The sequence below is a fragment of the Mustela lutreola genome, chromosome 15 (genome assembly GCF_030435805.1).
Source record: "Mustela lutreola isolate mMusLut2 chromosome 15, mMusLut2.pri, whole genome shotgun sequence".
Lineage (NCBI taxonomy): Eukaryota > Metazoa > Chordata > Mammalia > Carnivora > Mustelidae > Mustela > Mustela lutreola.
The window spans coordinates 4,275,248-4,300,896 of record NC_081304.1 but is presented as its reverse complement, the minus strand read 5'-3'; the positions used below and the strand labels follow the sequence as shown (position 1 = coordinate 4,300,896).

Genomic DNA, 25,649 nt, shown 5'->3' with positions numbered 1-25,649 from the left:
GTTCATCAGCGTTTAGTCGTTTGGGGGTGGGGGGACACAGGGGAGCAGGGCCCTGCGAAGCCCTCCTCCTGGTGTGGAAGCCCGGGTCCCCGCGGCCGGTGTGTGCGGCGCAGCTATCAGTCCGTGGAGCTTCCAGTGCGGCCTGCGGGGCTCCCTGGGAAGGGCCCCGCACTGAGGGAAACCCGCCAGGAGTGGGATGAAACCTAGGGACAGGGCGTGAGGGAGGGAGAGGAGGCTGAAGCGGGGCGGGCGCGGGCAGCCTCGAAGGGAGGGTTTTCTTGTGACCTTGCCCAGAACAGCAGGAGAGGGAGCTCTGGAGATCTCAGACGCTTTCTTGAAGCCCCTTTCAATTCTGGAAGTTTACGATCCACTTTCACATAAAAATAGGCATCAGAAAAGCGTCCAAGTCAAGTCCATACGAAGCGGAACGGGCGCAGAGCGTCCTATAGACCAGGAAAGGCCAGAAAAATGCTCCTGCAAGAGAGACAAATGTCAAAGGTTTCCTCTGAACGCACGATGTTGCGCTAGCGTCGGGGACACAGCTACCCACTCAACGGTTCTGTGCCTGCCTCCGTGCACGCCGCGGCCGGGGTGGCCGCTGCTGGTGCAGGCCCTGTCGCCACGGCCTCATCGACATCCCGGGGCCGGGCCTCTGGTCTCTGGGACTGCCCGACTGCGTGACTGGAAGTCTGTCCCTCGTCACCCCCGCCCCTCTGGCAACCACCAGTCCTCTGGGTGTGCGTCTGCGTTTGTTTCTGTTTTTTTTTTTTTTTTTTTAAGGAACTAAACGACATTAAGAGAATTGACAAGACAGGAAAGAATGCATTAGAAAAGCCCAGAAACGAAGTGACAAGAATTAGAAATGAATGAAATCACTTCAGAAATTCAGACAGAACTAGGACGCAGTGAAAAATGCAGCAGATAAGGCTCTAAGAGAAAAGCACAGAAGGGGAAAATCGTACAAATCAGGAAGGACAGAGGTGAAGGAACGTCCAAGGGGACACGGCTTGAAGGTGGGCGAAGCAGGACAGCACCGGGGGTCACTTCGGCGAGACGGAGGCAGCCGGGCCGAAATCAGGCTTTCCAAAGGCTGAGCTTTACAGGGGAAGAAATAGAATAATTGGGATTTTTAGGGGAAGAAAGGAAGCCCGGAAATTTCTAGCCAGCAGCACTGCTTGTGGGTGTCCGTGCAGTACGTTTGAGTCGGGGGGCCGCACCCCCTTGGGTGGGGCTGCCAGGGTGCGGGGGGAGACCGCAGATGGGGGGTTCAGGGCGCCTGGGTGGCTCAGTGGGTTAAAGCCTCTGCCTTCAGCTCAGGTCATGATCCTGGGGTCCTGGGAGTGTGTTGCTTGAAGGCGAGGCCAGCGAGCCCGCAGATGGGGTGGTACATGCTTGCTACCACTGTGTCTGAATCAGAAAACTATTTTTTAAAAAATATTTTATTTATTTATTTGACAAAGATCACAAGTATGCAGAGGCCGGCAGAGAGAGAGGGAGAAGCAGGCTCCCCGCTGAGCAGAGAGCCCGATGTGGGGCTCGATCCCAGGACCCTGAGACCATGACCTGAGCCGAAGGCAGAGGCTTAACCCACTGAGCCACGCAGGCGCCCTGAATCAGACTTTTTAAAAGGGGCAGGAAACGGTCAACGTATGTGGAGGATTCTGTTCTCCGTCACCATATCAACCGCGTCGTCCGCGTGGTTGATCCGGGAGTCTCGGCCAGTGATAAGGATGTGTCTGGCTGGGACCCGACCAGCGCAGTGAGAACCCCCAGATCCCCATGGTGTCTCGACAGGCCCATGGACGTGGGGCCATCGCGCAGCTCCTGGGCGTGAGTCATTGGTCGGACTCAGGCGCTTCTCTGGCTCCGTGTTTTGTTTTAGAAAACAGGTTTGTGGGTGGTGGTATTTTCGGGTTAGGACTTCAGACAGGTAATTTGCCTTGAGGGAGGAGTCACAGCGACTCTCTTGCTGGGACTCGGGCTTTCTTTCCTTTGTCCTCGTCACCGGAGCCGTGGCTGGAGCAGCTGGGGACAGCAGCTCCCGTTTGATCTCGGGCTTGTGTGCGTGGGACAGCGAAACGGAGCCCTCTCCCTGGTGGCAGGGGACCGCACAGCTGTTCTCATGGTGTCAGGCTGGTCCCCGAGAGCCCTGCCCCTTGCCCGTGCTTCTTCAGTAGAAGCAGCCAGACAAGTGTCCTGCTCTGACCTTGCCTTTGGGTTTAAGAACTCCGTCTCCAGGACCCATGTTGACACCCACAGAGAAACAGTCACGAGCCTCGGGTATGCAAATCACTGGGAATCTGCGCACCAGCCCAACCGCCCTGTGTCCTATGACCCGTGAAGGACAGACCGCGTGCTGCCTGCTCTTCAGGCTGTTTCTGGGAACCAGCGAGGGGCAGGCGGCCCGTCCGCAGGGAGGAGGGCGCCCCCAGCTCCGGCTGTGGAGCAGTGTGGGTCTCCATGGACTTGAACCCCATCTACACCCATGATCTGACAGTCCTGGTGCCACAGCCAGTGTCACACCCAAGGTCAGCCCCCAAGGGTGTCCCGATGAAGCCGAGGGCCCTCCCAGCTCCTCAGGCCAGGGAAGAGCCTCCCCCGCTGCCACCTTGTGGCCTCATAGCAGACGTGCATTCTCTGTCCCCATGTGGGGTGGTGGCGACATCCTTTCTCCAGCTCCATCCTGCAAGTCAGGGCCGAGGCTGGACATTCTCCAGCCCTCATGGCTCCTGAAATCTCTCAGAAGGGGAGCTGTAGTTCATGGGTCAGTTTAGCCGGGCCAGGCGGTACCCAGATACTTGGTCAAATGCTATCGTGGGTGTTTCTGGGGATGTGCTTTTTCGGATGAGAGTAACAGTTAGATGGCTGGACTGACTGAAGCGGACTGCGCTCCCTAATGCAGGTGGGCCTTACCCAATCAGTTGAAGGCCCGAATAGAACAAAAGGCTGCCCCCTCCAAGGGAAGAGAGGATTCCTCCTGCCTAATGTCTTCAAACTGGGATATCAGCTAAACTTGCCTTTGGGCTAAAAAGTTGTCTCCTGGATCTCAAACCTGCTGGCCTTTGGACCAGAAAACACCACGAAGCCCTCCAGTGTCCAGGTGCCAACTGCTGGTCTTGGGACTGGTCAGTCTCTCTAATCATGCAAGCCTATTCCCTACTTCAGATCTCCTTCTACGAATGCGTTCCCTTGATTCCTGCTCTCTGGAGAACCCTCACTAATACAGGAACTGTGCTCCACACCCCCAGAATTGCAAAGCCTTTGACATTTACAAAAAAAGCTGGTTGGGGCGCCCTGAGTGGCTCAGTGGGTTAAGCCTCTGCTTTCGGCTCAGGTCATGATCCCAGGGTCCTGGGATCAAGCCCCGCATCGGGCTCTTTGTTCGGCGGGGAGCCTGCTTCCCTTCCTCTCTCTCTGCCTGCCTCTCTGCCTACTTGTAATCTCTCTTTGTCAGATAAATAAAATCTTAAAAAAAAAAACAAAAAAGCTGGTTAATCTGGAATCCTCTTTCTCTGGTTTATGTCTATGTGTTTTGGTTTGGGGTTTTTCTTTTTCCATCAATAGGCTTATTTTCTGAATGTAGAATAGAATCGTGGGCTGTTCAAGCGGAGGCGGCAAAGTCTAGAATAGTCTGTTTTCAGCTCTTGCAGCTTGCGGATGGTCAAGCCTGGAGGGGGGACAGGGCTGTGTCTGAGCAGGTGGCTACGAGTCCAGCAGGCTGGGGGACGCTGGGCAAGCCACTCAGCCTCCCCGAGCGCCACTTCTCACCGTGAAGGCCAAGTCCGGAGACCTCCATCTTGCTGCCGTCGCTTACTGTGAAATGGGAAGAGGCAGGCCCGTCTCATCGGGGTCCCTGAAGACACAACAAGCAAATGATGATGAGACCGTGTTGTTCAATCCCAAGTGCTCTGCAAACACGGCGTGTTCCGTACAGTCCTGGTCTTGCTTAGGGCAAGGGTGCAGAGTTCCGTGCCCACGCCGAGGACACATCAGTGCCTGTGCCTTGCCTACCAGGGTCCTCTGGGAAGGGAGCACACTGGACATCGGGTGGAAGACGCGCCCCTAAAGGAGACGCCAGGAGGAACAGCTTGCAGTTAGAAGCGAAATAAGAAAGCTTGACGGCCGGCTCTCTTCCTCTTCCCGAGAGGGAATGCGATGGCCGCAGGATGGCAGGGGGTCGTGGGGGCGAGCGTGTCCCCTGACTGCCCCTCTGCTCCGAAGCCTGTGGAGTGGGACGGATGACTTGGTGGGTTGAACGTCTGTTGGAGCCAGGGGCTGTGGAGGGGGTCGCGGGCCCCTTCTGGCACCTTCTCTTTCCCATGCCCCATGCGTCACCAGCCAGAAGGCAAGGGAGGCGCAGCTCCGCGGGCTCATGAGGTGGGATGTTTGCTGTTCTTGTGGGTCTGTGCCGTCAGGGCCCGGGACAGTGCCTGGCACGGGACGGGCACCCCCAGAGCGTCAGGGGAGCGAACGTGGGAGGAGTAGACTCCCGAGTGGGCTGGTCTAAAGGTGGGTGTGACCCAGCCTGGATTCCTTACAGACCCAGCATGGAGGGACTCATTGTTTTCTTCTTCTTTTAGAAGAAATTAAAACGTTTTTGTGGACCCCTAAAAGAATGGTGGATGCTGGGCCCTGCTCCTAGAGGCCGGAAAGCCTCTGCGGACTGCCTTGCCTCACCCCAGAAGGAGGCCGGGGGAGGGACCCTCCCCACCGCGTGAATCCTGAGCCCCACCCGGCCCCCTGTCCCGGGAGCCGCTTGCAAGCTCTTCCTGCAGGGGTGTCGCCGCCCTCACGTGCCCCCGGGGTTGGCGCTGGTGGGCGGGTATGCTGGGTCTGTGCTGACGCTCTGCACGCCAGGACCGGTGCAGAGCTCTGCGCCCTTCGGAGATGTGTGGAAGGGACGTCCTGGTCGGTGCGCTCAGTCCTGGGAGCTGATGCTTCCTTGGGCCTAGGGGCTCTGGCCAGTCTGCGGGGTGCTTGCCCCTCGGGCCGCACTCACTGTCTGATTGCCCCCAGGTGGGATGTGCCGGCCGTCTGTTCACGCCAAGCCTCAGAGGAACACAGTATGCTCTGCTTCTAGAAGGCTCCATGGCTGTATGTGCAGAGACCCCTGGAGTTCTTCAGTGAGTCAGAGTCTCCTCCTAGCCCTTGGACCTGCCTACCTTAGCTTAGCTCGCAGAGGCTCAGAGCTGGGGGGTGTCAGGCATCGCGACAGCCCATGCCTGGCCCGGCCCACACCCTCTGCTCTGGAGAAGCATCTGGCAAGGGGGTCCCTGCGCCGGTGCCAGGGAGGCGCCTGGGGCTTGTGCCCAGCCGTACTGTTTCTGAGCTGCCCCGTGGCCCCTTGGGAGTCTTCCTCTCCATATCCTTCTGTCTCCAGCATGTCTCTCCTTATCTTTACTTTCCTGCCTAAGTACCACTCCCCATACGCCACAGAGTCTCCGGCTTCAGCCCTCCCGGTGGCCCCCAGCCTGAGGGGGGCTTGGATGGGGTACCTCGAAGCTAGGCAGAAAGGGCTGGCCAGGGAGAGCAGGCTCAGGATGGCGCCGGTGCCCTCCCCGCCTGGTCCTGGGGGCGCAGCGGGCAGACCTACGGGCCGGACCCTCACTTGTTCCCTTTCCTCATGGCCTCTGACTGGAAGCTTCTTCGTGAGGTTGGGGCGGGGGCTGGCTTGGTGGGATGACCGCCCACTGTGTCCCGCTCCCAGGCCTCACCCCGCAGCGCCAGCTGCCAGAAGGCCCACTGCTGCCGGGCGAGCGGCTACTGCCTGCACGTGGGAGTCCCAGTGGGTCCCTTTCCACTTCCAGCCATGAGCGGCCGCCACCTCTATTACGTCCTGCTCGAAACCACGAAGGTGATCTCCGTTCTCCTGTCGTCTCGCAGGGTGACCTGTGCCGGGGGAGTGTAAGCGTCACGACGGACAGGGTGATGGGGTGCGATGGGGGTCGCCGTCCTCAGCTGGGTGAGCAGGAAAGGCCCCACCCAAAGGTGAGGGAGCCAGCCTGGCAGATTTCCAGGGAAAGGTTCTAGAACGAGAGAGGCACTGACGCAGAGGCCGTGGGACAGGCACGTGTTCAGCAGGACGGCTGTGGCAGGGAAACCTCAGTCCACCAGGTGCCGGGACCGCCCGTACCTTCAGGAGCCCACGAGGATGCCCCGGCCAACAGATGATGTCCCCTCTGGCGGGGGCAGGGGACACATTTCCCCAGGTCAGTCTAGGTCGGTGTCACCTTGGGGTGTGGTGCTGCCTTGTGGAGCTGCCTGAGCCTCAGGAGCCTCATGCGAGTGGGAGGGAATCGCCTCCGTGATGTCAGGGTTTGAGTCACCCCTGAGGGAAGGAGCTCGTCCTGACAGAGGTGTGAGGCCAGCGGTGGGGGTGGGGCGGCCAGGCCCCAAAGGCCCCGTGGGTCCCTCGAGGCCACCGGCTGGCGGCTCTAGCTCCGACTGTGCTGGGAGCAGCTGTCTTGTTTGTCACGGGGCTTGGGCTGTTTGCTTGTTTTCAAGGAGAAAATTTTAATCTCTGTGACGTCAGATTTCTCTTCCTTTCCTCGAGAGCATCTGGGTTTTACACCCTGCTCGGAAAGGACCTCCCCATGTGAAATTCTCCTGCATTTTCTTCAGGTACTTCGATGGTTTTAGTTTTTTTACCTTCACACCCCTGACGCGTCCAATGTTGGTTCTGTGTGAGGAGCGACGTGAGGACTGGATTAGGCCTAATTGGTTCTCCAGACTTGGTAGCCGTAGAACAAAACTTACGTTCAGCTTTTTTTTTTTTTTTTTTAAAGAATATATATATATATATATGATTTTATTTATCCATTTGACAGACAGAGATCACAAGTAGGCAGAGAGGCAGGCAGAGAGAGAGGAGGAAGCAGGCTCCCTGCTGAGCAGAGAGCCTGATACGGGGCTCGATCCCAGGACCCTGGGATCAGACCCAAGCCGAAGGCAGAGGCTTTAACCCACTGAGCCACACAGGTGCCCCTAAAGAATATTTATTTACTTATTTTTTTGAGAGGGAGGCAGAGAAAGTGAGAGAACATGAGAGGGGGGAGGAGCCGGATGTGGGACTCGATCCCTGCACCCGGGATCCTGATCTGAGCCGAAGGCAGACGCTCCACCGACTGAGCCCCCCAGGCACCCTCACTTCCAGCTCTTTAGAGCCCTCTTGGGGGCGCCCGGCAGGCTCCGACGGTGGAGCTTGCGACTCTTGGTCTCAGGGTTCTGAGTTCGAGTCCCCAGCTGGGTGCGGAAATGACTTAAAAATAAAATGTTTAAAAAAAAAAAACACAAAAACTCTCTTTAGAAATGCTTAGGGACTGGCTGTTGCAGGCAGGAAGGCGGAGGTGGTCGGGAGCCCCAGGGCCAGCTGGGCAGCTGCCTGCAGGCGGTGAGACTGTGCCGAGTGTTGAAATATTGCAGGATCAAATTGCAGTGCTCGGAGCCCGGCGTCTCTGCACACCTTCCCTGCTGGCCGAGAGCGCCCTCGCATGGCCCGCGTCTCGGGGGCAGGGCCGAGGGTGGGGGGTGACCCTGCAGCCGGTGCACATGGCGGGCAGCCCCGGCCCCGCCGTCAGCATTCCGGGCCGGCATTCATGCAGCACAAACGCGCAGCCTAATGGCCAACAGGCTATCTTCCGAGAACAAGTGATTTATTTTATTGCCTCATTTTTAAACACTCCAGCGTGCCTCCTAAGAAGCTGCTTGGTTTGGGAAGTCACAAGAGAGGAGGCCAGCTGCACGCGGGGAACACTTCTCGGCCCTCCTGTGCCCGGACGCCAGCCGGCCCCGCTGCGGACGGGCGTCGGGGCGCCGGCTCTGACTCCCAGCGCGCGTCGGAACGAGGCACCCAGGTTGTCGTTAGGAGAAAAGGTGGACTGTCGCTCTCTCTGCTTCTGGAAGCACCCAGTGGACGCGGCTCCGTTTCAGGAGCGTCGCAGGGGCCGCCTGCAGGGACCCCAGCCCGTCTCCAGGTAGCCGGCGGCCGCCGCCGTGAAGGAGATGCACAAACCGAAGCAGGGCGCAGGGCCTCCGTCACCGACGCTCCGGGGATCCCTGAATGGGATGTTCTGGCCTCGCGGCCGTCAGCCCTGACCAGCTCTCTGCTCTTCCCAGAGCAGGGGAAGCTCCTGAGAGGTGTCACCCGACTCTCTGGAAGGACCATGGAGAAAGGACAGTGGGCCTTCTCCACTCCCCCAGTTTGCATCCAGCCCAATAAGGCATGTCCGTCCGTCGTCCCCATAGCCCAGTCTGGACCTGGCATGGGCGGGGCTTTGTCTGCTCCGGGGTCTCCCGATGTCTGCGCTGTGGATGTCCTGGGCGGGACAGTCCCCTGCTGTGCGAGCCGCCCGGTGCACTGCGGGGTGTCCGGTGGTCTCCCTGGCCTCTCCCCTCTAGATGCCACGGGCATCCCCTCCTTGGACAGCCGACTGTGGTGCTAGATGTTGCTCGTTGTCCTCTGGGTGGGTCAAACCGTCCCTGGTGAGAATCACAGTTCTAATCCAACACTCTGACGACTGGGAGGAAGAAGCTGAGGCCCAGAGAGTTTAAGACGTTTGCTCAAAGTGACACAGCAAGTCCGTGGTGGTGGAACAGGGGTTTGACCTCTTGCCCTGGGCTCCTGGTTGGTGCTCGGTCCATCGCAAACGCAGTGGCAGACGTGATGAGCGCGTCTTTAGCAAACGGTGTAATGGGAGTTCATCTAGGGTCCGGCTCTCCCCTGGAAATCGCGGAGATCATGAATGAACCTCGCTGGCGGTGCAGAGAGCCGAGAGCGTTTGAATGCGGGGCCCTGACCCAGACCCGCTCCCACCCGATCCTGCGCAGAGAACACAGCCTTCCTACCCGCAACAGGCAGCTTGGAGGGATGTTAACTCTCAAAGGGGCAAACATCGTTTTGTTTTCAGCCAGTCTCCTGCCTCCCTTGGGATGCCACCTGACAGAGCCACCTGGCGGGGCAGGGGGCGTCTTGTCTCTGTCCCAGCACCTCTGAGAGCCCCGGGCTCTGCGGCGTGGGACCTGCCCCTTGACTGCAGCCTTCCTGCACCACCGGCCACACGTCCACCGACCGAGAGACAGATGGCCCCGCTGTGGCCCATTTTCCTGCCGGGAGCCAGCGAAACCCGGGGTCCCAGTCCTCAGCCCTGGGGAGACTCCCAGACCTCTGCACCTCGGGAGGGTTGGTCTCCAGGTGAAATGAGCTCGCATGCATCGGGCCTGGCCATCTGTGGGAAGGTTCTAGAACTATTAGCCGCGATGAGGAGGCAGATAATGATAGTGACGGCAGGCTGACTCGAGGTCTCACAGTCGCACACTCGGAGGTGATCACAACCGGCCCGAAACCTCCAGAGCTCTCGACTGCAGCTGGGACCCAGCCCGGCCCGGTGCGGTCGCGGGCTCTCCGCTGTGCCGCGCTGTCCTGCACATGCTCTCCCAGCAGATGGAGACGGGTCTGGTGTCCGAGGGAAGACACCCAGTGAGAACGGGCAGCCGGCCCTACAGCTGCGGCCTGGATGCGCCCCAGGAGGGGAAAGGGACCCCAAACCTGGGGCTCCTCCCAGCAAGGGGCGCAGGCTACCTCGGGGGGTCACCCAATGTTTGAGAGAGAAGCTAACGAGCGCAGCCACCGTGTAGAGGTCGGCACCCTCTGACGTCTGTCTCTGAATTACGTTAGATGGGGAACAGCCTGTGAACTTGGCCCTCAGACTCAGCACTGCCCCCTGGAGACATGACCTTGACTGGGGATCTTGCGGTAGCCCCCGCCTTTCCGAAGGGCCGCTCCGGGCTCGTGCACGGTCCAGCATTTCTGGGCCTTCTGGTGGACGCACGGTCCTAACACAGACACCCGCGACCCTTCTGTCCTTATGTCTGGTTTCAGCGGTGGCTGTCGTGGGGATAAGTCACCATGCCTGCTCTGTGGACAAGGACTGCCTTGCAGCCACAGCAGGGTGGCCTGGGAGAACCCACTGACCGGCCAGCCCGCTGCATTTGCCGCCATCACCAGGAACCTCCCCATGCAAGGCTCCTGCCCCTCCAGACCTTTGGGAACCGACTGAGAGGCTCTTCTACAGAAACCGCTCAGGAGGCAGCCCACGGTGTATGGCACTGTGCTCCAGAAGATTCCACCTGCCTCAAAGGACAGCTTCCTTCCAGAAACAGAACAAACTCACTGCAGGGGAGTTGGGGCACAGGCCTGGTCTGTAGGGGCATGTGATTCAAGGATTGCCTTGACCTGGGCCAGAAGCCTCGGCAGGTGGACGGCTGCCTGGCCTTCCAGCAGGTGCAGCAAAGGGATGAAGAAAGCCAAGGTCTTGGGGTGAGGAGCTGTTTCCCGAGGACAGCGGCCTCCCCACGGTTCCAGAATCCTCTGGGCCGGTGTAAGGCCTGGGTCACCCTGGGCAGCTTCTCTGGTGGGACATGTGCATGTGAGAGAGTGAAAGGCCCCCCCGGGGGCCTCAAGGGCTCTGTCCTCAGATGAGCACCCATGTGCCGTTTCCAACACAGCCACTCCCCTTCCCCCTGGGTAAGAGCCAGAAAGTTCTCTTTACTGCTGCCACTGTGCGTTTATCCTGGGTCCTGCATCCTCCGGGTGATCTGTACTTGGTTTTTATTAAGTTTGAGAACCATTATGTGAAATCTCAAACACAAGGAAAAGCACAGAGTAACATTCTGAATGCCCCCGTGTCCGCACCTGTGTTTAGCAGGCGCTAACGCTCTGACGCGCTTGCTTCATTCTGGAAAAATCGAAATCATTTTAAAATAAATTACTGTCTTTGTGACATTTCCATCTAAAGTATCTGAATATACATGTCTCCAGAACAAAGACATTTTTCTTCTTCAGATAAGGCCATTATCACAACCAACAAAATCCACCATAATTCCCTGAGGTCACTTAACGCCTGGTCTGTATTCAGGTCTGTCCGTCACCCCCAGATGTCCTCACAGCTGGCTCTTCAAACCAGGACCCGATAAAGGACAGTGCCCGGCCCTTGATCAAGTGTCTCATGTCACTTGTCATCCAGAGCAAGACCCACCCCGCCTTGGGTTTTTAATGACATGGACCTCGGAAGAGACTGGGCCCGGTGACTTGCAGAGGGTCCCCCCGTGGGGTCTGTCCGATCCTTTCTGCTCACCGTCCTTTACTTCGGCTCTGGTGCTGCTGGGAACAGGCTGTTAGATCTGAAGGAGGCGTGAGTAGAAGACCTTTGGCGGGAATGGCTTATGGCTGACATGTCACACGTGAATGATGTTCTGTCAACTTGGTTCCTTAAAAGCGACTTCAGGCCTTTGCGTCCCTGGGGATTTGACTTAATCAGAGCAGTGAGAATGGACGGTGATGGGGCCAATCGGCGGGCTGCTCGGGCCGGGCCCCCGGGACCCCCAGCCCAGGCTTCTGCCACCAGCTCTCACCAAGTTGGACCGAAGCTCGTGGTCTCCAGCAGCAGGAGGACACTAGAGGGACAGATTGGCCTGGCAGGAAGGACACGGGGTGGGGGGGGGCAGGGAGAGCAAAGGCCAGTCGGGAGGCGCTGGGAGGTGACGCACCGTGTGACACTGGTGCCCGTAGCGTAGCTCGCTGCAGGACATAGAAAAGAAAAGCCCAGAAACAGCACGTTTGGGTGGTGCCTGCAGAAAGGCCAGTGCCTGCGAACGGGAGGGCTCCCAGCTGAGCAGCGCACACCCTGTCCCCCAAGGTGGCATGAGATGGTGTGTGTGGCGGGGACAGATGAGCTGCCAGGAGTTGCCGCTTCCCTGGGCCTACTGGAGCCCTGAAGTGTAGGCTGCGGACTGCTGGCACCAGGGGGCCCCCCAGGGCTGGTCGTCATTCTGCCCGGCACACCCCTCGGGACCTACGGCATTTGGGGCGGCTCATGAATGAATGCCTCTCGGGGTCCTGTGCGGTCCTGCAGGCCAGGCTGCTTGTAGGCGTCATTGTCGGGGCCAGAAAGGGAGGGGAGGTGGTGGTGAGGGCACCTGTGGTCCCAGGAGCCCAGAGACCGCACTGCCCAGCTGTGCAGGGCAGAGAGCCTCCCGACCTCCAGCGAGACTCATGAGCAGGCCGCAGTAGATGGTCTACGGCCCAGGCGGGACGGGAGGGCGGCCGGGGGCGCCTCACCCATTGCTCCTGTCCGTGGAGGGCAGGATTGCAGCCCCCAAGCAGAACCGGGCTGGAAGGGCTCTTCCAGGGTGTCTAACTCGGTCCCAAGCTCCCCTCTCCAGCGGCTCTCGCTCGGTCAGAGAGCCCTGGTCTTAGAAAGCTGCTCACAGACGCCCAGCTCTCGCCTGCCCATGTGCCTGGTGCAGGAGCCAGCCATAGGGCACTTGCATACCCAGAAACCTCGCTTGCCACCCCAGGCTTCCCTGGTGCCACCACCAGTATGTGCATGCACGTGTGCACATATGCACGTGTCTGTATGCATGTGTGTAGTGTGTGTGCACATGCACACGTGTGCGTGTACGTGTGTAGTGTGTGCATGTGCACGTGTATATGTACGTGTGTAGTGTGTGCAGGTGCGCATGTGTCTGTATGCATGTGTGTGTGTGTGTGCATGTGCACATGTGCACGTGCGTCTGTGCACGTGTGGGCCTGTGTGTCCCCACCCCCTGTCTCTGCCTCCTCTTGAAGGTCTCAGCTCCGCCCTCCGGAGGAGCCCGACCAAGTTCCCATGGGCCACAGCGCCACCTGCTGGAACGCACGCGGTCAGCCATCCAGACCTGGCCCGAGGAGGGAGGGCTGTCCAGACCTGGTCGGTCCCCACCCCCGCCCCCGCCCCGACCCACGGTGGGGGTGGGTTGTCTTGTGACATCCTGGGAATCCGTGAGGACAGACAGAGGCCTGGAGTCCTGGGCAGCATGCATAGGCATCCGACCCCCTGAGTTGGGCTGGGATGTTCAGTGGACGCTCAGAAATGTTCAGTGGGACGCTCCCTCCAGGACTGATCTTCCCGAGCCTCATTCCACCAAGGAGGGGGTCACTGCCCGGCAGTCCTCCTGCAGGCGCCCAGCGCTGTTCCTTCCCCAGCTTAAAGATGGGAGACTGAGGCCCAGAGAAGTTGCCACCAGTAGGTAGAGGACCTGAGATTCTGGCCCAGGTTAGTTGGCTCCAGTCCCCTATGGCTCTCTCTGCTTTGCCTAACCTGAGGACCGTTACTTAGAGGCCACCTCCTCCAGGAAGCCTTCTCTGACCCCTCCACATTCGGGTGGGTGCTCCTGCTCTGTGCTCAGCTAGCAACCTGTATTCCCCATTTTAGTTGCTTATGCCAGGTTGCTTACCTGGACCAGATTGACCTTCCCCCCGACCTCCACCCCCAGTTTGTGAGCTCCTTGTCACTTGTACCTTGTTTGCCTGCCTAGTGTAATGACCCAAACCTTTAACTGCATAACTTTGAGTTAATTATGAGGGTCTGAGAGCTATGAAGAAGGGTTGAGGTCAGAGGATGTACCAAAAGCCTTTTTCTTACTGTGTTTCCCTGGACTCTTCAAGAAGTGCTCCTCCTGGGAAGATGCTGGGTCAGGCTCTGAGTAGCACAGTGGCAGGACCCCCGTCCGCTGTGCTCACAGATGGTGGCCAGAAGCCTTGTCTGTCAGCTTGGGGGCAGCCCTGGAAGCTGGTCGCATGTCCCTTGTAGCAAGGCCACTGACTTGTCACCCGGCGCTTCCCATCCCCAGCCCTCCCCCACCCTCTTCCTAAACCATGTGGGACCAGCTGCACCATGGCCCTCTGAGGTGGCCCCCACTGACGCCCCCAGGTGCCGGGATCCCAGGGATCGGCCGCACGCCTGGGCTCCTGCGCCGCTCCCAGGTCGGATCCTGCCCTTCTGCTCCCAGAGGCCAGAGCTCCCCATCGGACTCAGGCTCCAGCACCTCCCCAGGGCTCTGGACAGACCCACTGTGCTCTTTCAGCCCAGAACTTACCTTGTGTTATGGCCAAGAGAATGACTTCCTAACTGCGGTAGGACGGCTCAGCCGATGGCCTCGGCTGAATGACATCAGCCTCCTCCACTCAGTGCGCGGGGGCAGAGTCCCAAGGTGTCCTGACTCCCAGCCCTGCCGTGCCGTCAGCTGCTCCTGGTTGTGCTGCCAAGTGCCAGTCTAGACATGGCTCCAACAGGTTAGCAGGTGCCCTCGGGGGCGCCAGGGAGCTCACCTTGAAATGGGGAGATTATCGTGGTGGGCCACACCTAAGCACAGAACGCTTTCCCATCTGGGGTTCCATAGCTCAGAAAGCAATTGATGGAGTGAAAGCAGCCTGTGGAAGGGGAGGAAGTATTTGCAAACAGCCACCTCAGGGTTGAGCCCAAACTCCATCCAGGTCTCGGAAGGCCCCTCCTGCCTGGCCCCTCACCGGCTGTGCCCTCATGGGCCACATTCTTCTTCCTCTCAGCACACTGGGAGGAATCCCCCCCGCCCAAGCACAGAGTGCCCTCACCCCAGTGAGGCTCTCCCCTCGGCTGCCAGGACTCAGGTCACTGTTGCCTCCTCCAGGAAGCCTTCCTTGGTTCCCGAGTCTGGATTCGATGCTGCCGGTGCTCTCCTGGCTTCCTGTCATTATCCCCCACGGAAGCCCCCGACGTCACTGCACGTGTGGTCTTTGTGTCTCTGCTTCTGTGTTCATCTGGGCCGGAAGCCCCTGGTGTAGGGAGGCCGTCACCACGGTCGCCTCAGCACCCTGTGCCGCGTCTGCCCGCGCCTCTACTTGACCTGAGGCCTCCTTCCGGCTCGCGTGCAGTGCCCCCTGGACGCCGGCACGGACGCCTCGGCCCGCCGTGTATTTATTTTCACTCGGCTCCGTGCTTACATTTCCTTCAAGACTTCCTCTTTGAGCCTGGATTATCTAGAAGCGTGTTGTTTCATTTCCAAGCGTTTAGAGATTTTCCTCGTGTCTGTGTGTTGTTCATTTTCCAGTTGGACACTGTGACGGTCAGAGAATGTGTCCGGCGTGAGTTCCGTGGTAAAAAACGTGTTGAGGTTTCTTTGGTGGCTCAGGACCTGCAGGTCTTGGAGAATGTTCCCTGGGCACTTGATCACCATGTGGCTTCTCCTGGGGCGCCTGCGGGGCTCCGTCGCTCCGCCTCTGCCTTCGGCTCAGGTCATGATCTCGGGGTCCTGGGATGGAGCCCCGCATTGGGCTCGCTGCTCTGCGGGGAGCCTGCGTCTCCCTCCCTCTCTGCCCCTGCTCGTGCGCTCTTTCTCTCTCTCCATCTCAAATAAGTAAATAAAATCTTTTTTAAAAATTTGTCTTCTCCTGTTGGGTGGAGTCTCCCAGGTCTGTAGGTGGGACCCCGGGACGGATGGAGCCGTCAGATCCCCCTCGGCCTGGCCGGCATTCAGTGGGTTCGCCCCATCGGTCGCAGACTGGGACGGGGGCGGGAGTCCCCGCATGTGCCCGTGGGCCCGTTGGTGCGTTCAGCCCCGCTCGCCGCGGTCCGTGAGCTGCGAGGCTGCGCTGCTTGGCGCACGCAGGGACATCGGAAGGATGACTGTGTCTCTGTCCATTCGTCTTTCTGTCGTCATGTGACGGTCCCTGTTGGTCTTTGGTAATTTTGTCGGCTCTGAAGCCGACTTTACTTCATATGAATACAGCCACGCGTGCTTTAAAAGAATCGTGGGCACGGCGCGTCTTTTTCCCAGTCTTACCTCTGGTCTCCAGGCTCACCCGGCTTGAAGAGCGGCTGCGAGCGGCGTCTGGCCGGTCCCGCGTTTTCCCTCCGGTCCACGGCCTCTGCCTTTCGTGAGTGGGTCGAGACCGCGCCCCCGTTTAAGGCTTAGCGCCGCCGTTAGAGGGTCTGAGGGGTTTTTGCTGTGTTTTCTGGGCATCAGGGTCTCCTTCCTTCACTTCTCTTTCGTTGCCCACCCGAGGCAATATTTTAGGACCCCGTGTTGGGGTTTTATGGTGTTTCTGAGGTTCTGTGTGCGTTTCCGCACACACGTGGGCATGCCCCCCCCACGGCGAACCGCCCAGGGCCGACACGGGTGCGTTAGCATTTCGGGTGGAAACTTACGCAGCTGCACCCGTGGGGGCCGTGACCCTCCCCTCCTCAGTGTCGGAGTCCGGGCCGGCCCTAACCTCCCACACATCCGCTTCGGAAGCCTCCCGAGGACGGACGTCTGTCATCCCGAAGCGCGTTTCTGCTCTTTCCATCATCCCCGATTCCTTCCTGAGGCTCAAGATACCTTCTTTTATTATTTCCCTTCTGCTGGAAGAACTTCCTCTAAGCCATTCTCCGTGGATATGCCTGCTCGCCAGAATTCCTCTGGTCTCCTCCGTCACAGGATGTCTTTTCCCCCCGTCGCTCCTGAAGGGGACTTGGGCCAGACTGAAGGCGGATGGCTCATGGCTCTGGTTCCTGCAGCACCTCTGTGGGCCACGCTCCCAGCACCGGGGCTGGTTCACAGCCAGGGCCGAGCAGGGACACAGGGCCGCCCGCCTGCCCGCCCCATGCCGCTCGGTGGGAGGGGACCAGAGAGCACCCCTGGGCCCGTGCTTCTGGTGGGGCGCCTTCCCTGGGCTCTGGGTGTCTCTGGGTGAGTAAGGGGAGCCCTTGCCTGGCCAAATATGGTTGGGGTTGTGCCCGGCATGCCTGCCGTTTTAGGGGCCTCTCCCTGGGCCCAGGACAAAATGAGCCTACGTGCGGCCTTCTGTTGCTGGGTTGGGGCTTGGGAAGCACGTGTCTGGGTCTGGGGTGCGGTGCAGGCAGGAGGTCCTACAGCGCCTGGCGGCTCATTGTTCCTGATCGGTCTCGGGCTCCCAGCCACCTCAGCTTCCCCTTCTGCTCTTCGGGATCCCTTGTGGGTTGCCTCTGGTATCACCCCTAGGGCACGTAGGGTCCTTAGCAGAGAGGCAGGAAGAGACACGTCCACATCCTCTTTTCCAGACTCGACGTCCTTTGATACGAAGACTGAGTGACAGAGGGTCTGTTGGAAGGAAGCGGTGACCACAGGCCCCTGTGAACAGCAGGGTGAGTGCCTCACGCCAGAGTCACGAGGTCCGGGCTGGACGGCAGGTCAGCCAGCTCCCGTCACAGCCCTGCAGCCGGGGAACTCAGGAGTGGCCGTCCCCACGGCGTCCAGCGGGACCGCCGCGCATCTGCTCTCCGCTGTTGGCTGGGGGACCGGCCGACAGCCGACCACGGCCCAGCTACAGCCGCCAAGAGACGGGGAGAGGGGAGAAGCGCCAGCAGAGACACCTGGAAGACACACCCCACGCCCCGCAGCCGGTCTCCCCGGGGACTGGAGGGGTTTGTGGGGATGCACGCGCCAGCCTTTCTGAGCGGCCTCCCGAGACAGGAGCCCCTTCCTCTCCCGCCCAGACCACCGTTCCCTGTGGCCCGGGAGCTGAGCCTCCTTCAGCAGCGAGTGGGGTGGGGACCGCACACCTCCAGGGGTGCTGCAGGCACCACGGGCCGCTGTCTTCCCGCCGTAAGCTGGAGGCCTAGGCAATTCGGACGGACTCAGTGCACGTCCCAGTTCCGGAGGAACCCATCAGCACTCCCCGATCCCCTACCCCTGCCTTCTCGCCCCTCTGCCGGGGCAGCCCTGGGGGATGAGGGCAAGAAGGAAGGGGCCAGTTCTCTCCCTTCCTGTTCTCTGACTTTCCCTAGAAATCGCCTTTCCGCATCCCTCCGTGTGCTGTGAGGAAGGGGAAGGGGGCAGTGGGAGGCCCGGGTCGCACACAGGTGAGTTCCACCGGCCGCGCCCTGGGATGAGCTGGGGGTGCCCAGGACTACGAGAGCCCCTTGTCCAGTCCTGCCCCGGGCTGCAGCGAGGCAGAGCCCTGGAAGGTTTCTGAAGCCTGGGTGTTTGCACAGGGCTGGTCTCTCTCTCTCAGGCGGCACCTGACCGGGCCAGGAGGGTTGATCCCACCCCCAGTCCTGGTGGCTGCCTCCCGCCACCCCCCGCATCTTTCCTGCTGGGACCTGTCTGTGGCTCCCCAGGCACGGGCCCTGCTCCCACCCCCAGGCCGCAGGCTTTGTTGCCAGCTGGGTCCTGCTCGCCTCTTCAACATGGGCGGCCTTCCCCGACAGGCACCCACCGTTCCACGGAAGCCTGTAATTTCCGAGGGCTGAGTCACCGCTGGCTGGCTAGACAGTTCAGCGTGCTGCCCGGCCCGGGGCCGTGAGGTGAGCTACCGGGACCTGTGCCCTGAGGTGAGGTGCCCAGGGACCGATTTCCAGGAAGCCCGGCCTGTGAGTAAGTCTTCAAATGCAAAGAGCCAGGCAGAGTAACTGCACCTTTGTTCCCTCCCCCGACCCGAGTCAGGAGCCGCCGGGCTCCCTGTGACTGGGTTCCAGCACGTCCAGCGGGCTCTCTCTGATGCTCTGGGGTTTGGGAGGAAGCCTGCACATTTCAGGGAGGGTGCTGGGCATGCCATGCAGAACAGTCCAGTAGAGGGCTACTGGAGAGCCTGCGATGGAGTTGAGGCTCACCCACTGAGCGGCTGTGTGACCTTCCCCAGGTGACTTCACCTCTCTGTGCTTACGTTCCCCACCTGTGGATGGGACTGTGATGGGGCTGCAGTGAATCAGTGCAGAGAGACCCCAGGGGCAGGTCATGATCCCAGGGTCCTGGGATCACACCCCTCGTTGGGCTCCCTCCTCCTCGAGGAGCCTGCTTCCTGCTCTCCTTCTGCCTGCCGCTCCCCCTACCCAGAGCCAGAAGAACTCTTCCTGGAAGGCAGGAGGGGACACCATCTTCTGTCTGCTTCATGCCCTGCCCCAAATCCCTGACACCTTAGAATCAGGGTTTGGGGAAATACAGAGAGAAGATGTGTGAATTAAGGTCTTGCAAAATCTGCCCCACGCAGGGACCCTTTGGCAGCCCTGTGGTCTCTGGGGGCTGTTGGACTGTCCCCATTCCAGGACAGGGGGATGGCGCAAGGCGATTTAGTCCAGTTACAGGATTGCCTGAGTTGGTTCCTCTGCTGCATCCGTGTTTGTCCCGGTGCTGGAAGGGGCTGCCCGGGGGCAGGGAAGGGAGGCCCAGGTTGATCTCAGGAGTGGGGGGGACAAGCAGGTCTCATCTCTTTTAACATTGAACGGGCATTTAGGAAAATGAGCCGTCACTGCAGACAGCTGCCGCCACCGTCACCCACCCCCGGGCGCAGGTCCTGACCCGCGGCCGGCGAGTCTGCGGGACGTCCTGGGAGCCCCAGCAGCTGGTGCGGGAGGAGGGTGGTGCTGGCCGTCTCCGAGTGCTCCCAGGGCCGGACAGTGAATCGGGGTCCTTTTATTCTATTGTGGTAAAATACACATAATGCGAAATTTACCACAGTAGCCCCTTCTCAGCACCCTGCTCCGGGGCACTGACTCTGTTGTCTAGCTGTCCCCGCGTCAGTCTCCAGAGCTCTTCCATCTTGCAGAACTGAAATTCCGTCCCCATGACACATGAACCCCCAGCCCCCGGCCCCCACTCTGCTGTCTCAAGGAATCCAACTGCTCTAGGGACGTCAGAGAAGGCGAAGCCTACAGGGTCTGTCTTTGTGGTCCTTTTAGACGTGGGCTTCCTGTGTGTGGTTCCCAATTCCATCTTCCTGACTTCTCACTCACTGGCTGGAAGCCCCTTCCCGAGAGCCATGATAGGAAGAACACTGGCCCCCCAGGCCCCAGACTGGAGCCTGACAGGGTCACGGAATTGTGCAGGTAGGACTCAGGGAAGAGGGTATATTTCGGGGCTCCTGAATGTACACCGGAAAGATGAAATACTTCAGGGCACCTGGGCGGCTCAGTTGGTTAAGGTCTGACTCTTGATTTCGGCTTGGGTCATGATCTCGGGGTCGTGGGATCAGGCCCTTCGTGGGGCTCTGCGCTCAGCGGGGAGCCTGATACAGGATTTCGCTCCCTCTGCCCCTCCCCACCACTCTCTCTCTCTCTCTCAAATAGATGAATCTTAAAAAAAAGATGAACTATTTCAAGCATCAGAAAAATGGAGAGCCATAGAGCAGAGACCTGTCACACCGCCTACGTTAGCAAAGGTGAGCGTCTGTCACATGGGAGTCACACCCTCCTGCCCTCTCTCCCCATAAGTGTTAACAACACGATGCTACAACATTAAATTGAAGGCCCCTCTGTATCCACTGGGACCCCATTCTTTCTCCTTCCTCAGAGCTAACTGTTGTCCTAATGTCTTTGCTTTTATAATTTTATACTTTTTTTTTCCTTGTAGACGTATTTGTAAGCAACACCCAGAATCGTGTGTGCTAACCTTCCTGTTCCCATCATGCGGCAGGGTTGGCTGTGGGACTTCCCTCGGCCATTCCGTTTCGTGGTTTTATTTTCCATGTCTGTCCCCTCTTCTTCTCTTCGGTTGGATTGAGAAGGCTTTCGCATTCTCTCTCTCTCTTTTTAAGATTTTCTTTTTTTTTTTTTATTAAAACTTTTTTTTAAAGATTTTATTCATTTGACAGAGAGAGAGAGACCAAGCGCACGTCCACAAGCAGGGGCAGCAGCGGGCAGAGGGAAGGAGAGAAGCAGGGAGCTGGGAGCCCAACGGGGACCTCGATCCCAGGACCCTGGGAGCACGACGCGAGCTGAAGGCAGACGCTTTACCCACTGAGCCCCCCAGGCGTCCCTCACTATAAATTTTTATAGCAACGTTGAAAGTTACTCGTTATTTCTCTCCTCTGGGAGTTTGAGCTTCCCACTGAACATAACCCCCCACCACCGACCCCAGGCTTCATTCTTACTTTTAGAATTTCAGTTCCACTCTTTAACACACCGAATCAGTTACTGGATTTTCATTATTGATCGCAATTAAATTAACCGGCATGATTTCTGTGTTCACCCTTGTTTCTTGCTGCCTTCTCTTCCCTCCTGGCTTGACTTTCCTTCCCGCCGAAGTTCACCCTTCGGTAAATTTTCGGGGACGGTTTGTGGTTAGGGAACTCTCTCCTTACAGTTTGCATGTTGAAAATGGGCTTTGTTCTCACTGCTGAGTAAGAGCTTAGCTGGCTCCAGGATTCTAGGATGGGAGCTGGGTTCCTGCAGCCCTTGGACCGATTGCTCCAGACTGCAAGAAACCTGCTGAATTCTCATTTCTCTGTGGATGATCTTTTTGTCTCTGATAGCATTCCAGACTTTTCTCCGTGTCCTCAGATGGGCTGCAGGTTTGCTAAGGCATCTCTAATTATGAATGGGTATTTATTTATCTGGTACAGCACGTTTCTTTTTTAGTTTCTAAGAGTTTTCAGCAGTTATGTTTTAGAACATGATTTTTTGTATCCTTCCTTCCATTCTCTTCTTCTGAACCCCCTGTGAGATGTATTCTGGGACTTCTGCTCTGTGCTCCTGCATTTCTTGCCTGTAACTTCTTGTTCTTATCTGCTTCGTTTGTCTATTTCTGGGTCACGTTCTGCATGATGTCTGCCAACTACCTCATTCCTCAGTGTGTCCAAAACATACGTCCTGTCTGTCGAGCTTTAACTTTCCTACTTCTCATTTCCAGGAGGGCCAGTTGATTCTTTATCATGACGGTTCGGTTCTGTTTCATTTAAGCTGGTTTTGCTTTCATAATTTTTTCTCTTCTTTGATGTTTCTTTGATGTTCTTAAACACTTCATTTGAAAATCATTTTCAAAGGCATCTGGGTGGCTCAGTTGGTTAAGCATCAGACTCGTGATTTCGGCTCAGGTCATTTTCAGGTTCCTCTATTATTTCCACTTCACCGGGAGGAACTTTATATCTGCTTGGTTGATCTTCTTGATTGTCTTTATCAGTATTAACTTTGCGCATGTCTTGGGGATCAGGTTTGTAGGTTAATCTCGAGCCGATGCTTCTGTCTCTCCAATCTCTTCCACTACCCAGCCATCCCCCATTGTTCAGCTGCCTCCACCTGGCCTGCTGGGGGGGCCCAGTGCAGAACAATGAAGCCATGTGTTGTTGGCTCAGAGTGCCCGTTTCCTGGGGGGATGTTGCGGACGCAGCTGCTGAGTCCATGGGTGTCATGACTCAGAAACTATGGTTACTCCCTTCCACTTCTCTGGGCACACAGCTGGGAACCCGGACCCAGCCCCCGCCTCCTTTCAGTGTCTGTTCCTTGGGGATGGGGATCTTCAGTTTTCTTCCGGTTATGTCTCTTAAGTTTCTCTTTTTACAGTTTATCTGCCTTTGCTATATGAGATAACTTGGAAAATTGAATTTGAAGTGCCATCTACTTTTTTAAGCTTTAAATATTTCCTTTTACTATAAATCCATAAAAAATAGAAAACCAGTGTAAATTTTCAGTTTCCTGGAATATAATGGGTTTGGAGGTTCACTTTTAAAAATGAAACCTCATCAAGATGACCCAAATGTGAGCTCAGCTGCACATTTTCCCCCCTCCATAGTGGCGGACCCTTCCAGCTGAGTGCAGGCAACAGAAAATAAATTAGTGTTCCCATTTCAAAGTTGGAGGCAATAATATCTCCTTGTAAGGTAAATGGGGTAAGCTTCTTTCTGTTGGAAGCCTCTTTGCTAACTGAACTTAATTTTTTTAGAAATTATTTTATTGAATTACAGCACGACACGGCAAAGTGTACACATCCTACGTGATCACGTGATGAGCCTCTGTACAGGGACTTAGCAGGGTGGCCTCCATCCAATCCTGGGCAAGCCTGTGGCCTCGGGAAGGTCATGGTCTCCATTCCGTGGGTAAGGAAATGAAAGATCAGAGAGGTTAAGTGCTTTTTCCAAGGTTCCCAGCTAGGAAGAGCCATAACAGGGAGGGCACAGCCAGGCCTCAGGGAATAGCTCTGAGAGGTCCAGGCTGCGGCTGGGCAGGGGAGGGGAGCATCTACACAGGAAAGGAAAATTTCAGAAGAAATACCAGTCCTTTGAACATCTTAGGCTTTTACAAAAGAAAAAAAAGCAAACAGAAACAAGAAAGCCACATCTCTGCATTGTTCTTATTTGTCTCATTTTGCTTCCGATGGCCCCAGCCCCCAGCCTGGTGTCTGGGACCCGATTGGGGGATGGTCAAAGCTCCTCTCCAGGACTGCCAGCCTAGGTCCTGGGGCTGAGGCCCGAGTTTCCAGATTTAGCAAGCAAAAGTACAGGATGCCCAGTTACATACTAATTTCAGATAAACAATAATTTTTTTCAGGTATGCCTTTATGTCTTAAAAACTACTTGGGATGTAGTCATACTACAGAAAATATTTGCTGCTCAGCTGGAAGTTCAAATCTCATGGGGCGTTCTGTGTTCGGTCCTGCAACTTGACCGAGGGACACCCGCAGAGCACAAGGGCTGAGCGGAGTGTGCCCAGAGCGCCGGAGGGTGCCTGCCCCCATCCCCCCGCCCCAGCTCTGTGACCCGCGGCACCTGCACCGCAGCCCCTGGCAGGCCTTGTATTTACTTATGCTTTTAATGAGAGCGAATTAAGATTCACTTACTCTGGAGAACTGTGACATGATGGCTCTTATGAGAAGTGGAGACACCTGGCTTTTCTCTGCCTGGCGTGTCCCGCGTGGGGTTCCGCGGTCCCATGTTTATGGCACCGGGGGAGGGAAGGCCGCTCCTGCCCTCACTCACTCACCTGGGGACGGGGGAGCCCCCTGTCACACCGCAGCCCCACCACAGCCCGGAGCAGACGTTCTCACCATGAGACGGGGAGGAAACAGAAGCACAGACTTCGCTCCTGCAGGGGCCCATCCCGGTGATACGTGGAGCTCTGGGATGTCCACCCGGGCCCTGGGGTTTCCCTGCAGCAGGCCGGTGGCTTGAGCCCAGGGAGCACTTGGGAAAGCTCCACAGCCAGACCTCCTGACCCAACGGGCCTGGCCCAGGGCCTGGTGGGGAGCTCTGAAAGCTCGCTGGGCGATGCCAGGGGACAGAGACGAATCTAGCATCTTCCCGCAGGTCCTCCCGCCCCGTGGAGAAGGAGGAGGAGGAACTCCGGGGTGCTGAGGCCCGAGGGCGAGGTGGGGCACAGGGGGGCATGAGCAGAGGCACAGAGGTGTGGGCTGTGCTCCTGGGCCAGTAGAGGGCTGAGCTCCAAAGGCGGGTTTGCCTCTGGCTTTCCTCTCCACCTTGCTGGGGATTCCCGTTACCTCCACCCCCCAGCCCCCGCCGAAAGCATGGGTGCGGTGTCGGCGAGGGTGCCAGGCTCTTTCCCGCCTTGCCACGGGGCCTGGCGATTTTCCCATCGGAAAGCTCATCCTGGCTCCTCCTCCTGGAGGGCAGTGGCGGGGAGAGGAGGAGCGGGCAAGGCCGGCCGGAAGTGACAAGGGCAAGGGAGAGCAGGCCCAGGGTCAGCGGGCCTTCACGCGCAGCTGGCGGCGGAGTCTGGCCCGCCCTGCCCCCACGGACCAATGGCCCTCCCATGAGCATCCTTTCCCAGAGCATGTCCCGGGGAACCCGCAAGGCACTTGTAACAAAGGAGTCCTGGTGTCCTAAGTTTGGGAAACGCTATGTTCTGTAACTCTGGTCAGAGCCTCACCACATCCATGAGCACATTAAAGGCTCTGAGAAATCCTACAGCAAAATGCTGCCCATTAGTTTTTTTTTTTTTTTTTTTTTTTAAGATTTTATTTATTTATTTGACAGACAGAGATCACAGCAGGCAGAGAGGCAGGCAGAGAGAGAGGAGGAAGCAGGCTCCCCGCTGAGCAGAGAGCCCGATGCGGGCCTCGATCCCAGGACCCTGGGATCATGACCTGAGCCAAAGGCAGCAGCTTAACCCACTGAGCCACCCAGGCGCCCTGTGCCCTGTTAATTTTGTTTGATGTAAGTGTGGACGCTTAGTGACCTCAGAGCCCTTCTCCATATAACAAGGAGCCCCGAGAGCATCGTGGAATGCATCCTGGGGACGGACAGTGGCTGCTCCCTAGCGCCCCAAGAATGGGTCCTGAGAGAGGGGCGGGAAGTGGAGGCGTCCGTGGTGCCAGGTCAGTCTTCCAGAAGGGCCCCCCTTCCTCGGGTGCCGGTGAGGAGGGAAACGCCTTCTCTGAGGAGTGGCTGAGCCCGGGGCCAGGACGGATCTGCCTTGCGGAGCCTCAGTTGCTGTTTGCAGCCCGACCTGGACGAGAGGCGGATTCAGACTGAGAATCTGCGGGCCCAGCGCTGGCTTTTGCGGCCTCAGGAGAAGCCGTGTTTCGTGGGGAGGGAAATCCCAGCATGGGGGCCCTGGGTGACCTCGGACTCTGTGTCGCATGTCCTGCAGAATGGGCTCACGAGAAAACCTCCCTGGAAATGAAGGTTAAAGTTGCTTTGAAAGTCAGCCATCCAGACTGCCGCAAGGTAGAAAAAACCTTGCTTGAGGTCCTGATAATGATGAGTTTGAGTGTAAAAGATCTGACAGTCAGGCAAAGCTGGGAAAGTGTACCAAGGCCGACCTCAAAGACAGGTGTCTGTGGACACAGCTAAGGATATCCATTGACACGAGCCTGTCCATGGGCGCCCACGGCGTGGATGGCTGTTTTCTCAGATGAGAGAGCAAAGTGCCTTTGTCATGGAAAACACAGAAAAATACAAGGAAGAAACCAAGTTACCCATAATCCCACGATGGGCGGGCACTAATGTTAGCCTCCGGTGCGGCATTTCCTATATTTTAATGTTCTTCTCCTACTATACACGTCACGTTTCTGTTTTCCAGACAAGATCTCTGTGTAGCTACAGCCCTGAAGCCTTCTTTTTATTTTTTAGTAAAGTCTGTGCCTGACTTAGGGCTTGACCTCATGAC

General features: G+C 57.8%; 1 protein-coding gene and 1 long non-coding RNA gene across 6 annotated transcripts in view; both read left to right on the top strand.

Annotated features, from left to right (window-relative positions):
• SEC14L1 (SEC14 like lipid binding 1) overlaps nt 1-16,905 on the top strand; it is a 72,894-nt gene extending 55,989 nt beyond the window's left edge. For all 4 annotated transcript variants that reach the window (XM_059150288.1, XM_059150286.1, XM_059150284.1 and 1 more), the window contains one exon: nt 16,875-16,905. In XM_059150288.1, coding sequence (XP_059006271.1) covers nt 16,875-16,890 — 16 coding nt within the window. In that variant the 3' untranslated portion in view covers nt 16,891-16,905. The remainder of the gene's footprint in view (nt 1-16,874) is intronic.
• A 2,222-nt stretch (nt 16,906-19,127) lies between these two features.
• On the top strand, nt 19,128-24,474 carry LOC131817017 (uncharacterized). Of its 2 annotated transcripts, none has more exons than XR_009348276.1 (4): nt 19,128-19,637; nt 19,878-19,969; nt 22,490-22,621; nt 23,073-24,474. It is a non-coding gene; the product is annotated as an uncharacterized LOC131817017 (long non-coding RNA). The 2 variants fall into 2 exon arrangements; XR_009348277.1 differs by having other exon boundaries at nt 20,402-22,621.
• The last annotated feature ends 1,175 nt before the right edge of the window (nt 24,475-25,649 follow it).